This window comes from Mauremys reevesii, linkage group 20, assembly GCF_016161935.1.
Source record: "Mauremys reevesii isolate NIE-2019 linkage group 20, ASM1616193v1, whole genome shotgun sequence".
NCBI lineage: Eukaryota > Metazoa > Chordata > Testudines > Geoemydidae > Mauremys > Mauremys reevesii.
This window is the reverse complement of record NC_052642.1, coordinates 23591458-23606676: the sequence shown is the minus strand read 5'-3', so window position 1 is coordinate 23606676 and position 15219 is coordinate 23591458. Positions and strand designations below refer to the sequence as shown.

Genomic DNA, 15219 nt, shown 5'->3' with positions numbered 1-15219 from the left:
TTTAACAGAAAAACATATAAAAGCTGTCAGGACTTTACAGTTCTTAGCCCCAGTTAACCAAAATCTACCATGTAGTTTCTCAGTTGTTCCACTTCTGTTTCTTTCAAGTGGTAGCACTGGTTCCTGGAATCCAGCTCCTAGTCAGACCTGGTTAACTGGAGCTATTTGCCAACAACTTCTCACAGAGATGACAGATATTTATTAACAGGTTAGTCTTACAATACATACGAGGCATGGAGGTTGAATGTCAGGAACACCAACTAAATGACAGGTGCTGTTCTTCTTTAACAAAGGTTTGACCCATGGAGACCAGGTTCTGATGCACAGTGCTCCATCCTTGACACAAGTGAGTAGGCAGTCTGGATTAAGATGAAGCATTGCATGTTGGGACTTTTAGCCTGTATCTCTGTATTAAAGATATGTGCAGCTGCAGGTTGCACTTTTGCTACCCTGTACGATAATTTTCATTGTGAGCCAAATGGCTGACAGACGAGCCAAGCAGTTCCATCTTACTGATCTGCTCATACAACAAGACTATTACAAAATTGAGATTGTGAGCAAGAACATTAACATAACATCTTATTTTTAATCTTGAAATGAAGAGACTACCTACATTTAATCAGACTTAAAAATCCTTCCCAATCCATGATGATAATGGCATAGTCAACTAATGCACAAACCATCTCACTGCATAAAGGACATATACTATATCTGCGGGAATCTTTTCTCTTTATGATCATTGGTCCAAGGCCAGAGCATGTAAAATGTATTGGTCTTGAAAGCATTTGTCCTGTTCTAACGATATGTTTCTAATATAGCAATCTGTGAAATATGAGACCATAATTTAATTTAACACCTATACTGTAAGTTATTTTTGCTGTTGAATTAACTATTTGAAAACCTCCCTATATTTCCAAGGAACTTAAATTATAAAGACCTAGAAAAGAGATAAAGGCCAATATTTTGTCCACTTACAATAACTAAATTGAGATATAATTTATTTCCTTATTAAAGAAGAGTTACGTCAGTGGAGGTCTGACTAGATGAATATGAGGGTCCCTTCTGGCCTTAAAGTCTATGAATGTTAGCAACAGCAGGAACTCCAACAGCATCAAACTTCACTTAAACAAACCACAGTGGAGGTAAAATATTAACGTGTTCCCAGAGAGTACTAAGGGGTTTACAAAGTTAATTCAACAAATAATAAGAGACACGATAAATATATTAGTAATAAGGAACATCTAATCTCTAAAAGCTGGTCATCTTGATTACCCTCTCGCTCTTTTATCTCACTTCAGTTCCAACATTTAATAGCCAATGGCTTACAAATCAACAACATTAGAGATAATCCTTTATACCTTTGCAAACTAGGGTCCCAGACTCTCAAATGGTACTGGCATACATAGAATTCTTGAGACAGTGGCTATTAAAATCATATGTGGGGCTGGGGATGAGGGTAACTAGAACACCCCAATTTTAAGATGTACTGTCTTGGCTTGACCTGCTGGGTGTAAAGTGAATGCAATACCCTTCTGGAAAGCTAGGATTTCAAAGCCTGAACACAAAGGTAAACCCCGCATGGATTAATATTCAATACAGAGTAACAGCTACACAGAAAGTAACTAAGAGCCTTCTGGGAACAATAAATGAAAAATGTTTTTAATTGCAATTCTACCTTTTGCCAAAAATAAGGTACCAATTTTAAAAAGAAGTCATAGGCCTGATTCTAGAAGGGTGCCAAGTGCTTTTAATTCCCATTCAAACCAATGGTAGTTGAAGGCATCTTATAAGCATTTGGTTTTAAAATGGTCTTTTATCAGCAGTTTCTTTCATATGTAACTCTGCTCCTTCATATCTCAAAAAAGGTGACCCATCTTAAGATCAGAGGAAACATTAGAAGTTTGTTACAAAATAAGCCCCAGAAGAAGGAAAAAATTAATTTCCTCATGAAATGGCACTAGAACTATGAATATATATTGGAAAAGCTCCTATGAGATTTTTCATGTGCTTTTCACAGATATGTGCAGCAGGATTCAATGGATGTTGCATCAATATTACACAGCATATTTCTGCATGAGAAGCCAGAGTAGAAATGGAACCTGTCCATTATCCAAGGCCTTTCTTTTTCTTTTTTAATTAATCTTAGATTATTTAAAAGTTGGAAAATTTATGGCAGCATACAGCTCTCTAGGTGAAAAACTGTTTGCAACTACAGAATGACAGTTACAGTGGACTGTAAAATTCTGTCTTCATAACACTTCTAGAGAAAGCTTCATACTGGTCTAAAGAGTTCAGAAATGCATCATCACAGGTTGTCTTGTAATATTAGCACTTTGACAGTTTTTTTCCACATTTGATTTTTTAAAAGAATAATTTATAAAGCAGCCACTGAAAACACAAAGCCAAAAGATGATCTAGTAATTTACTCCATTAAATGGCTGAAAAATTTTCTCTTGTTTTAAAGGATATCAGCATTTTTATTTATAGGACTGGGCAAACTAACTAGCTGTTAAACATATCTACATAAATCATGATTGGATTTGTTTTCTAGCCTGAAAATATAACACCCCCCCCCCCCAATATGGGTTGTGATCACAGTTTGCCCAACTAGTCCCAGAATCCGGTCATGAATATTTCATTCTTTTTTTTATGCTTAACCTCCCACTTGCAATAAAATGCAATGTACCAAGAAGCTCATTCTGTAACTTATTGCACTTCTGGGAATGAAGTACCTTTTCTCCAGCTTCTTGTTCCTATAAAGGCAGGCAACCCCCACAGCATATTTTGTTTAGCCACTTCCTATTTCAAAAGATATAATCTCTTTAATCCTATAATCAACTAACACTTCAAGGGAATCTTTAAAAACAGCAACAAGAGGTAGCCCAGAAAGTGTGAAAAGGAGCTGGGGACTAACGAATTTGAGTGTTTCCCAAATGGCTTGTTACATCATCACATACCAAGAGGATCCTTGAGATGACAACCCAACAAATGAAAAGATGGGCTAACAGATGACATGGAACTGACACCACTCTCACAGCAATGGACTGAGTTGTTACAAGATGGTGACATTTTAACTCACTGCTCCTGGAACATGTTTGTCTGGCAGTGCTGGGCAGGCACACGTGCTGTATGTAGCTGTTATTATTAAGCACAAAAGAGGTTAATATGGACAATGAATGAGTGATGGAAGATATTAGTACACGGGAAAGTATGTGGAGTAATGGCTAAACACACACTACTGTCTCCACATAATGTATTTTCTTATATATTTATACATATTGACTATTTCAAAAGCTGTTCAATATTTCTATGAGGTTGGAAAGTCTCTTGATTTGCAATGAAGTACAAACAGCCCTGATACAAAAAGAAAAAAAAATTAACTTGTCCATTTTTTGTAAACTATTTTTCATTTTCTGATGATTCGTTGTGCTATGATACATGGCTGACCAGACTAATATAAAAATAATTGGGAAAACTCCTTGTAACCATCTTAAAATGGATAAGTCAGCCCTGGGTTGATTTTGCAGTTAGATACAGTACAAAAAAGTAATGCTGGTGACAGGTCTCATCTGGGTAGTATTTGCTGTTTTGTTATAGCAGTGAACTGTGTACACACGCTTTGGCTACAGTTAATTTTTAAAAAATAATCTGTGTTGTGTCCCAACCTGCTGCAGTTGCCTCAGAGAACAATCAACTGTCAAATGTAAAAAACAAGCCAACCAAGTGCAAACGGTGAAGGCCTCCCTTTTCAGATGATGGATGGCTACAACTGGAATGGTTTGCACTATTCTTGGTTGATTAGGCAGTGACTGGAGGAAAGGTGTTAGTAACAACTGGAAATGGTATTTTAAAAAATTATTACAATCACACTTGTCTGAGGCTAATGTATAATGTTCCATTTAACTCACAGAATTAGACATGAAGACAATGTATTTATAGAAACAGCTATAAACTGCAAAGCTTAATTTTTCTGATATCAGTGAACCAAATTTTGAGAGTGAGGGTTTCATGACCATAAGTCACCTGCAAATAAAAGGAAGAAAACTTTCATCCTTTGCTTCTGTTCATTTTGGACCTTTTCACTGATTTTCATCTATTCTAATGTACAATACAGCAGATTCTCTCTGTGATTTAGCTTGCCTTTGCCTCTCCCCTCCACTTCCCTGCTCCCAAGAGCAGCATACTATGTGAAACTTGTGCAAAACAGTTCTTAAACTCCTTATGCAGGGCTGGACGTGAAGCCATCACTTTGGATAACGTGTGTTGTACACTGACCACAGATGCACAGTGTCAAACGTATGGTCTCTGAGGAATTAATAGCTGGTCCAAAAAATTCTGGACAAAAGAAAAAACAAACACACTTGACCATAAAATGCTTCAATTCAGACACAAAAGAAAAAGCAGAAAGTCCATTCACGCTAATCACTTTGGACAAACTAAACTACTTTCCTCTGACAACCCATCCTGAAGCATCTTGTCTCGGTACACTTCTCTATACAGGCAGCTAAAGAAGAAATTAGATTCAGGGAAGAAAAGCTTACACCAGGTATAGGCTGAACATTAACTGCCTGATAATGCCAAGCTAAACTAAAAACATATCTACTTCTTGACTGGATGATTCAGCAAAGAACAGAAGCTGAAATGAAAGAGAACATCACTTGTGGGGACTTGCAGACCCTCAGTACTAGGTTTCTAATAGAAACAGAAAAAAAGGGCAGTTGAAGACAGACCCGTTATTGAATTACTGTCCTTCAGTGTGAGTTTCATTGTTTCCAAGATATCTCATAGGAAATGTTACGTGTAGGTAAAACATGTGCTGAGTTATAGATTTAGAGAAGCTCTCTCTCTAAAATCACACTTACATTTTGCTTTTCAGGATGAAAGACAGACATTTTTAGGTGGATGTACAAATGAAGTTAGGATTAAAACTGTGCCCTTTGAAGCATTCATAAACAGAATCAGATAAAGATACGCATCTCTGTATTTGCATTAGACTTCTGCCTGTTCACAGGCTCTCCCACCCCACATTCTAACAGACAGCAATTGTGCAAAGAGATGCTTAATAATGAAAACATGGATCTGGAGAATTTGGGCAGAGAATTCCTGGGTTGATATTAACTGGATGATATATCAAGCCATTTTTACACAGAGCTATTTAAAGAGCCTCAGACTCTGGTGACCAAAGATCACTCATTGAGTCAAACTGTGTTTAGAGTTCTTGAAGGACTAGGTTCTGCTTCAAAGCTCAGGGAAGATGAAAGACTTCAACAAGTTTAGTCATGAAACTCCTACTACAGCAAAGAGTCCTTGGTTCATGGACCTGTGCTCAGCTGACCTTGCAAATCAACTGCAGGAAGGTGGTAGAATCCCTGACAATTTCTACAGGAAAGGAAAGGCTAGCACAGCTCTGCTGTCCACTCAGTATTCATGGTCCTCCACTGTACGAATAATCTGCCTTGTTGTGCATCACCAGCTTGTTGTCTACAAAGTAGAAACTGTCCGACTGTGTCTCATAGGGGTGAAGGATCATCTCTCGAACTGCAAAAGAAGTTGCACATTGGTAAATTTTTGTTTCTACCTCACACAAATGATAGACTGTAAATCTGGTGTTTTCTTCAGCAGTTATACCAGGATGTGTAAAGATACAGTTTACACGATTGTTCTGGTCACAACTAATGGCCATCCTGAAGCAAGTGACCATGAGAAATTGTACAGTCTAGGTACTTACCTTCCCCCCCGGCCCCCCATCTCCATAGTACCTAAGCACCTCATGCATAGGCCTCTGAGAAAAATCAAGGATTTGTTAAAGAAAGTTCACGGCAGTGTCATGGGTACAGTAGTGATTTTCATGAGATATGCATATAATAGTCAGCAAAAAGTCACTGCTGCATTCCTTTGTATAAAACTAGCCACTGAGTCCCTCATGAATTGCTGCAATTTATTCTGGCGGCTGCAAACTATTATCTCCCTCTCTCCAACTTGGTGCCCACCCATCTGCTTAGCTGGCTCACCTGCAGACCTGGCAGATTGTTTTCTGGAACATGAGCAGACACAGCCTCAGTGGGGAGGTGAAGTGTACACCAGCCGCCAAGTCCCCCCAAACTGCTGCAGTTTTCCCATCAGCAGACACTGGTCTCATGCTCAGTGTGACTTGTAGCGCACAGCAGTACCACATCAGAACAGTAGTTTGGGGAGATTCAGTGGCTGGGATGTGTTCCCAGCTCCCCACTCAGGCCGCTCATGTTCCAAGCAGTGGCCTTGCAGAAAACCAGCTACCAAGTGTGCAGCAGATGAGCTAGATTGGTGCCTACCCACCCACCCGGCGGAAGAAAGGGGAAAAAAAAGTCTGCAGCCGCCAGAGTAAATCAAAGCAGTTGGGGGGGGGGGCAATTTAGCAGACTGTTTTACACAAGGCAGCACTGCTGCCCCGACATGAGGCTACCACACACCATGAGCTGCGCCAAGCACAAAACTGCATATGCAGAGGCCCCCACTCTCTGCTGTTGGAAAAAATCACAGTACTGGACTACTTTTGTGATTTCTGCACAGTCCAGGAAATTGTATTTTCTCAGGGCCCTATTAATACGCATTAATGAGCTTCTCCATGCAACACTTCTGTGAGATGGGAAGTACCATCTTCATTTTACTAATGGGCAACTGAAGCAAAAAAAAAAGCGAAGTGATTTGCTCAAGATCACACATGAAGTCTGTGACAGGGCAGGAAGTGAACCATGATCTCCTGGGTTCCAATCTAGTGCTTTAACCATAAAGCACTCCTTTCTAAGCACAAGGTTTAAAAGGGAGCTGGGGGTGAGGGGAGCAGAGGAGCGCTACTCTCAAAAAGTGACTAGGGACATGCCATTCTTACTCAGAATCTGCTTCCTGTGATTACGTCTGACACGCTGAAGTTGATGCCATTGCACAGGCAATACAGAAATCTCTTCATATTAAGGTTCCACTTATAAACTGTTTAATAAATGATTGATAGATGTTTTAATAAATGGGTAATCAATTATTAGTGTCCAATAGGTTGCTTATAATCACCTATAAATACTTTCCGCTGATGTGCTTATAACTACCTATATAACAAACTACTCAGGCCTGTTACATGCTTATAACATCTATTAATCATTTGGCCCTGCACAGGATGTTTATAAGTGAAATTAATATAGTGAGACCGATACATCTACAGAAGAGTGAGCACGCTCTCTATTGACCATTGTCCGCTACAGTAAATTCTGAGTGCAGAATCTTCTCTCTGAAGAAGAGATAGAAAAAAAAATACAGCTAAATTTTTGAGTCCTCGGTAGTTTGCAGAGCTGGTATTTAGGCAGAAAAACTCAAAACTTGGCACATTTGTCATGACTGTTGTTGAAAGAACAAACATAAGGTACACCACCACCACCCCCGATCATCAGCACAGAGTTAATCTTCTGCTGATAGCCAAGGCCCCAGGGACTTGGGCCAAATCATTTACATCTAATGTGCAACAATCCTGATTTCTGCAGCTCAGCTGCACTAAGTGATACAGCAATGTTAATTGATTACAAAATCACTTAGGTCTTCACAATTTGATGGAAATAATTCTAACCACAAAATGAAATGTTGTAGCCACATCAATCCCACGATATTAGAGACACAAGATGGGTGAAGTAATATTTTTCATTGGACCAACTTCTGTTGGTAAGAGACAAGCACAGCCATTTCAGCGGTGGTTGTACATCTGGCACAAGAATGTGATTTCTCTATTAACACAGATGCTTCCAAATGGTTTTTGTACTCTACCATTCCCACTTAACAATAAATACATAGCTCCATTTGGGATGGAGCCCTCCGAAATACCTCCATTTATCGTCCCTCCCTGGCAACCCATTAACTGGGAGAACTTACTGAGATCCTCCGAGAGCTGTGGGAATTCATAGATGTGTTCACAAGTGTTTTTACTGCTGGGGATGCAGAACCCAAATTCAAAATCAAAGCTCTTGAGCAGCTGATCCCGGAAGTAGTGCCTCTCAATCATGCGGAAGTTATTAATGGGCTTGTCCCCTACTGTGAACTCTACCCTGCAATGGAAAAGAAAAGAAGATTGAAACAAGGAGTTTTGTTCCTGGCCAAAAGTTTCTGCTCACCACAGACAACTGAGTCCTTTAAACAATTCTGAAAATCTTAAAGCAACTGCTCCTAAAACATATTTGTATAAAGGCACACAATGTAATGCTACAAGTCAGCCAGGAAGCAAAGCAATCAGAATTACACAATGCACACAACTATTTTTCCTGCACAGAAGTGAAATACAAGCGTGAATTTCACCAGTTTCAAATCACCATCAGTAGAGGAAAAGCTGCTCAAACATATTGCATAAACAGCAGAGCATTCAGCACAGCTTCCTTGGTATAGGTAGATTTTTTCAAAAGCTATTTTAATTAGGGCTGTCAAGCTTTAAAAAAATCAATTGCAATTAATCGCACTCAAACAATAATAGAATACTATTTATTTAAATATTTTTGGATGTTTTCTACATTTTCAAATATACTGATTTCAATTACAACACAGAATATAAAAAATAAACTGTACACTTTGTAAGTATTTGCACTGTAAAAAACAAAGAAATAGTATCTCTCAATTCACCTAATATGAGTACTGTAGTGCAATCTCTTTATCATGAAAGTTGAACTTACAAATGTAGAATTATGTACAAAAAAACTTGCATTCAAAAATAAAACAATGTAAAATTTTAGAGCCTGCAAGTCCACCCAGTCCTACTTCTTGTTTAGCCAATCGCTCAGACAAACAAGTTTGTTTACATTTATGGAAGATAATGCTGCCGGCTTATTTACTATGTCACCTGAAAGTGAGAACAGGTGTTCTTGTGGCATTGTTGTAGCCGTCACAAGATATTTACATGCCAGATGCACTAAAGATTCACGTGTCCCTTCATGCTTCAACCTCCCCAAATGAAAGTGAATATTTATTGCTTGAACAGAGTAGCAGGCAATAGGATGAAGAGGTTGGCATGCAACTTGGATTCTTTGTCCCAAACAGAAAGGATGCCAAGGTGCTTGTTTTAAGACTCTAGAGGGAGAAACCTTCACTTTGATCCTAAACATTCTGCTTACAAGTTCTCATTCTTTAAAATTCAACCTTTGATTAGGATTTAATCAGACACCATAAGAGCAACAAAAATGCTGTTTGTCGTCTTTAAAAGTTAGACTAATGCAAACCTCTTTTCAGGAACAGCCCTGCTCTGAAACAGTTTCCCAAATTCCAGTCTGATATGAATCCAAACTAGTGACTTCTACACACCTGAAAAATGGGATTGGTACTAAAACAGCAGCTGATATTTAATTAAAGTATTGTGGATGTGATACTGTAATACTGATGGGCATGAAGCACTTAATCTGCTGTACTAATTTATTTGTAAGTGAATGTGGAGAAAACAAGGAAAACAAAAGGATCAGACACAACCTGATCCAATATCCTGCAGGCAATCTCCAAGGAGAGCAGAAAGGGCCCTCCCACTGAACTAGAAGGGAAGGTGTGGGCATCTCAGCCAAACTTGCACCTCTCTACCCACAACACTGCACCACAGATATATTGCTACCTGTAAGGGAAGGACACGTTTAGAGCGAGCTACGCTCACCTGGAATAAACAAACAAACAACAGATTCCCCGAACCAGTTATTTTTTTCATTTTTCAGGATATGTCTCCTCCTCCCCCCCACCCCCACCCCCCAATATATGCACATCTGCATTTTACAATTTAAAAGTCAATGGCAATATTCTTGGACAGAAAAATCTGTTTTATTGGTGCTGCACTTTAGCATCATTTGTTGACATGCACCAGGTACTATCAGACACACCAAAGGTAATGCAATGGTACAAATTTTGACGTGCTTTAAGTGTTCACATTGTAATTCATGATTCCATTCACATCTGAGGAGTGATGCTGGGAAGGAGGGAGGCTGCAGATCCCTCTTTCAAAATCTGAGCAAGTGGGACGGCAACTGCCAAGCCACACTTCTCCGAAGAGCAGCTGGGATACCTGCGTGTAGTCTGTTGGTTCTGCACTGCCACATGAGACCCTAGCATTAGTCCCTTGGACCCCAGTTCTTGATACGGTACAAGCATTGGGCAGGTTGAATGTTCAAACCTCAAGGTGTTAGGAGATCCTCTTCACAATCAACAAAAAGCCTCTACTAAACTGACTTAAGTTGCAAACCTATCTGGTACCTACAGCAAACTAAAGACACTTTCACCCCAACCAGTAAGTATGCAACTGATTTCAGTACTAGAAAGAGCAGCACAATACCCCAGGTACTTACGTGGCTCCAACTTGCCGAAGTCTAAGGAAAGCTGGGGTGAACTGATAGCGTACAAACCGCCCGGCATTAGGGTCAACATCCTTTTTATCACCATGTTCACGTTCTGGAACGGCACAAATCAAATCTTCATCATTGTGGACTGAGAAACGGGAACCTAAGGAGAGTACCTTTAACTGGTACCTTGAAGTCTCCCCTTCCCCCTCAGAGATCCTCCATTCCCGATACTGCTTATCGCCTCAGTTTGAAGGCCCAGCCAAAGACTGCATAAGATGTCTGTGGACAAGTCAGGCAAACTCAGGCACTGAGAAGTTAACTATCTGCAGAAAGTGGCTAATGTTTATTTATCTACCAGGGGTCCTGCGCTGTGTATTGTCTGTAAAGAGCTTGGATATCCTCAGGTGGAAGGTAATATACAAATACAATATTACACCTCTACCCCAAACAGTTCCAGTCACTGAGGCTATGTCAGCTGATCTATTTGCTTGTTTGTATCCCTAATGAGCACGAATACTTCCAGAAAACTAAAGACAGATCTACCACCTGCCTGCTTCTTGAAGGAAATGTAGTGATAGAGATAGCACAGTCCTACTTTGCAGCAGCAATTTCTTTGTGAAGGAATCAAGTCAGTTGTGGCAGTAGAGAATGAGGTGGGCCTCTCTCTGGAGCTCCTCAACACATTCTCATTATTTTATTTTGGTTCTTCAGAGCTGATTTTATCATGTGGCTATCACTGTCCACATGATAGCCACATGGGCCTGTAGTGTTGCTTCAGAGCCATAAAGTTTGGCTCTTCAGCTCTGTCCTTCTCCTCATGCCATTCCACGGGGACAGCATCCCTAGCAGAAAGGGGGAATGCACACACTGGATTCCAGCTCTATAAACATATACAAAGTAAATGTTTGCAGAAGAAGCTGGACAGTGGAGGCCAGGTCACTAGCTTCTCTCTCTCTCTATCTCAGGAGTTGGCTCACAAGTGTAAGACAGCCTGGCAACCTCTGCTCAACGGAGACTCACTGATGGAATGGCAGGAGAGTTGAAGGCAAGGACGCAGGTGATTTAACAGTGGAAAGTAAGGCCCAGAACTGGAAGATCCACTGGTGCTGCAAGTGTGCTAGCAAAGATACATATGGGCAGCTTGCACAGCACCTACCCTCACTATCCCTGGCTAGAGCCAGACATAAGAAGCCTATTACTTTCCATGGCATCAAATTCAGTAACATTTTGAGGGGCTGAAGGAAAATCAATAAACACACATAATGGGAGCTGACATGCAGAAAAGTCCAGAAACGCTACATTTCCCAACTCCCATTTTCATTCTGAGTGTGGCCTCTGGCACAGACTTGCCGCTTCTGTCATATTTGCTGTTGATTCGGTCACTTATAGCGTTAAGACTGCCCTGTAGCAGAGCACCGCAAAAGGCCTGCCTGCTACTTGTGCACACTCCCTCTATTCACTGGCTGCTGCGGAAACTGTTTACAGGCGACTTTCATTCTCCATCACTGAGCAGGCAAGAGCTTTACATTTGGGGAACAAGTTTAAGTTATTTATATGACTGAAATATAAAGGATTTGTTCCTCAAATGTAATGTTGATCTCAATCCCAGCTGCAAAGTCATGCTGCTACCCAGTTCAGTGTCCCAACTCTTGCACTTCTGTGTCAGTAAAGATTAGAGGGTTTGGAGTCACTATGCTGTCTCCTGGAGAAGATAGACTGGGTCAGACTAGTGGTCCACATGGAAGACAGGATGCTGGGCTAACAGTGACCAGTGCCAGATGCTTCAGAGGGAAAGAACAGAACATGGCAAATATCGAGTGATCCATCCCATCGTCCAGTCCCAGCTTGTGGCAGTCAGAGGTTTAGGGACATCTGGAGCATGGGTTGTGTCCCTGACTATCTTGGCTAATAGCCATTGATGAACCATTCTCCATGAACCTAAGTCTTTTTTGAACCCAGTTATACTTTTGACTGCGGGACACTGAACGAGCCACTTCAGCTTTGTGCTTCAGTTTCTCCATCTGTAACATGAAGAAAACTCCATTTCATGTGCAGGGAGACAGAGGTTCAAAGGGACACTTAACTTAAAATATAAGTCATGCTTCTGTCTGAATTGTCATCATCAGCGATGGTTACAAGTAACACTGAAGATTTAACAGAGATTAAACAAACCCTATGTGTTTCAGTTTGCTTACTTTGTGTCTTTGACAGCACTTCACATATACTCAGTTCCTCCTCTACAGACAGAGTCTCCCTTTGGAGAAGTGTCTCTTCCCTGCTGCTCCGTGAAAGACATTTTAAGCGATAGGAAAATAGGATTGTGAAACCACAGAAATTGGCTGGGGCACTGAGAAGCTGGTGTCAAATCTGAGACTACTGCTTCCAATGACACTAACCAGTTTCACCATGACCTCATACCGCCGCTCTCCCATTTATGTGCAGTATCCACCTGTTGCCTCTTGTCACATATAGTGAATTAAAAACACTGGGGAAGGGACTTGCTTTTTTTAATCACGTCCGTATTGGCACAACGGGCACTGATGCAGGCTAGTGCCTACAGCGGGGAGGGCAAGCTACAGCCTGCAGGCCAAATCCAGCCAGTCAGGGCGTTCAATCCGGCCCGCAGGATCGCCAGCCCGGTGGCGCAGCGGGGCTAAGGCAGGCTTCCTGCCTGCCCTGGCCCTGCTCCTGCTCCTGGAAGTGGCTGGCACCATGTCCCTGCAGCCCCTGGCGGGGAGGAGGGCTCTGTGTGCTACCCTCACCTGCAGGCACCGCCCCCCGCAGCTCCCATTGGCTGATAATGGGGAACCGCAGCCAATGGGAGCTTCGGGGGTGGTACTCGCAGGCAAGGGCAGTGCACATAGCAGAGCCGTCTGCTGCTCCCCCACCCAGAAGTCACTGCTGGACATACTGGCCACTTCTGGGAGCAGTGTGGGGCCAAGGCAGGCAGGGAGCCTGCCTTAGCCTGGCTGTGCGCCGCTGCCACTCCGGAGCCGCTTGAAGTCAGTGGCGCTGGGCCAGAGCCTGCACCCCAAAGCCTTCCTGCACCTCAACCCCCTGCCGCACCCCAACCCCCTGCCCCAGCCCTACATACAATTTCCCCACCCAGATGTGGCCCTTGGCCAAAAAGTTTGCCCACCCCTGGCCTAGAGGCCTAACTTCGATAGGAAGATAATTTTTTTGAAGCGACTAGATTTCAGGTTGACAGTGTCCCTTTGCTATTTGGGAAGTGCTTGGAGTGAAAGGGGCTGGAGAAAGGCAAAGGTTATTTCTTAAGAAGAAAGATGTGAAGTGGCATTTGTTTAATAGTGACAACATTCTCTGCACTCACCTGAGGCAGGTGGTTTGGTGATTTCAAACAGTACAGTGCCAGACTCCATGTCTCGGATTTTAAACCTGGTGAAATCTATCTTGTACACGTTTTCCTCAGGAGTGCACAAATAATCTGTGGAAGGAAAACAAATTCAGTAAGGAAAGGGTGTGTGGCTTTGGCTTGGACTTCAGCCTGCTCTCTGGGATCACAACCAACAGTGGGGGAGGCCAAATGCACCCCAAAACCCCCTTTTCTTTAATACAGAACTGCAGCCTACAGAGGCTACAATTCCCAGCTTGCAGCGTTCCATGTTGCTCCAAATGGAAAGATGAAAAGATGGAAAAATGTCTTCTCCCAAGACATGGAGGAGTCATTACCATGCCCTGACCCTGGCCCTCCACCTTCTGGATCCCTTTTCTTCCAGGGCACAGAAAAGCAGTCAGCAGTCAATAAAGCTCTGGCCTTTTCAGTTTAAGAAGTTTTGCCTGGTTTTTTTTTTTAAAACCTCCCTCTGGCAGAATGCAAATGTTAAGCAGCTTTGAAGACATGAAGCAGACTTCACCGAAATAGACAAGTATTCCCAAGACACAATATTGCCTCACCTTTCCGTTCACATTAGTCTGGGGGGGGGAGTTCTGCTCTCTTTTCCTCAGCACTCACAGAAGCTGATAGGAACTTGCCTGCAGCTAGTTTTAACTAGAGGTGGATCTTGACTAGACTGTGGTCTGCTAATGGGGCCCTTTGCTGAGTTAACCACTGCTAAGTTCTGTGGCTGAACACCACTCTTTCCAACCCTGGTCTTGCTTTGTCGGGACCAATTGCAATTCCCTGCCACTAGACAGCAACTCTCCCTTTGTGCAGGAGGGGAGAGCAGTGGTCCTTGTGGTTACTCTCCATGTTACAGAGGCACAGAGTAAAAGCAGCTCTGAAAACCTATTTTATGCTGGCAAAATTAAAATTAATTTGGACCTTCGATATACATAAGTGAACTTAGCTTGAAAATGCAGGCGTGCAGAACAGGGGGGGGGGCATTTCTGAGAGACTCGCTCTAGCGCAGCAGTGCCCAAACTGAGGCGTGTGGAGGAATGTTCTCACCGCGAGGCCAGCTCCACCTCCAGCCCCAGCTCCTCTGCTGAGCCAACTGTGCAGTAATGGGGGGGGGGGGGGGGGGCGCACAGACAGTTTCCATTACTGGCACGGGGGGAGTGACAGGAAAAATTTGGGCACCACTGCTCTGAGGTTTGAGCACAACTGGAATCTAGAAATCCTGAGTTCTAATCCCAGCTCATCCTCTGCCACCAAACCTACTATGGCCTTGGGTCAATCACTTAATGGCTGTGTCTGCTTCCCCACTTCTAAAATTGGGATCCTACCCACCTCCCAAGGGTGTGGTAAGGATCAACTAGCTAAGGACTTGTCTACACTTACATTGAGAGGTCTAGGTTTGATATTAGGAAACACTATTTCACTAGGAGGGTGGTGAAGCACTGGAATGGGTTCCCTAGGGAGGTGGTGGAATCTCCTTCCTTAGAGATTTTTAACACCTGGCTTGACAAAGCCCTGGCTGGGATGATTTAGTTAGGACTGGTC

General features: G+C 42.4%; 1 protein-coding gene across 1 annotated transcript in view; it reads right to left on the bottom strand.

Moving 5' to 3' along the window:
* Positions 1-403: 403 nt before the first annotated feature.
* The window catches only part of UNC119 (unc-119 lipid binding chaperone), a 33318-nt gene continuing 18502 nt past the window's right edge, over positions 404-15219 (bottom strand). The window contains exons 2-5 of the mRNA XM_039507257.1: positions 13648-13761; positions 10323-10425; positions 7891-8063; positions 404-5538 (exon numbers count right to left, since the gene is read on the bottom strand). Of these exons, the coding sequence (XP_039363191.1) occupies positions 5426-5538; positions 7891-8063; positions 10323-10425; positions 13648-13761 (503 nt within the window). The 3' untranslated portion in view covers positions 404-5425. The remainder of the gene's footprint in view (positions 5539-7890; positions 8064-10322; positions 10426-13647; positions 13762-15219) is intronic.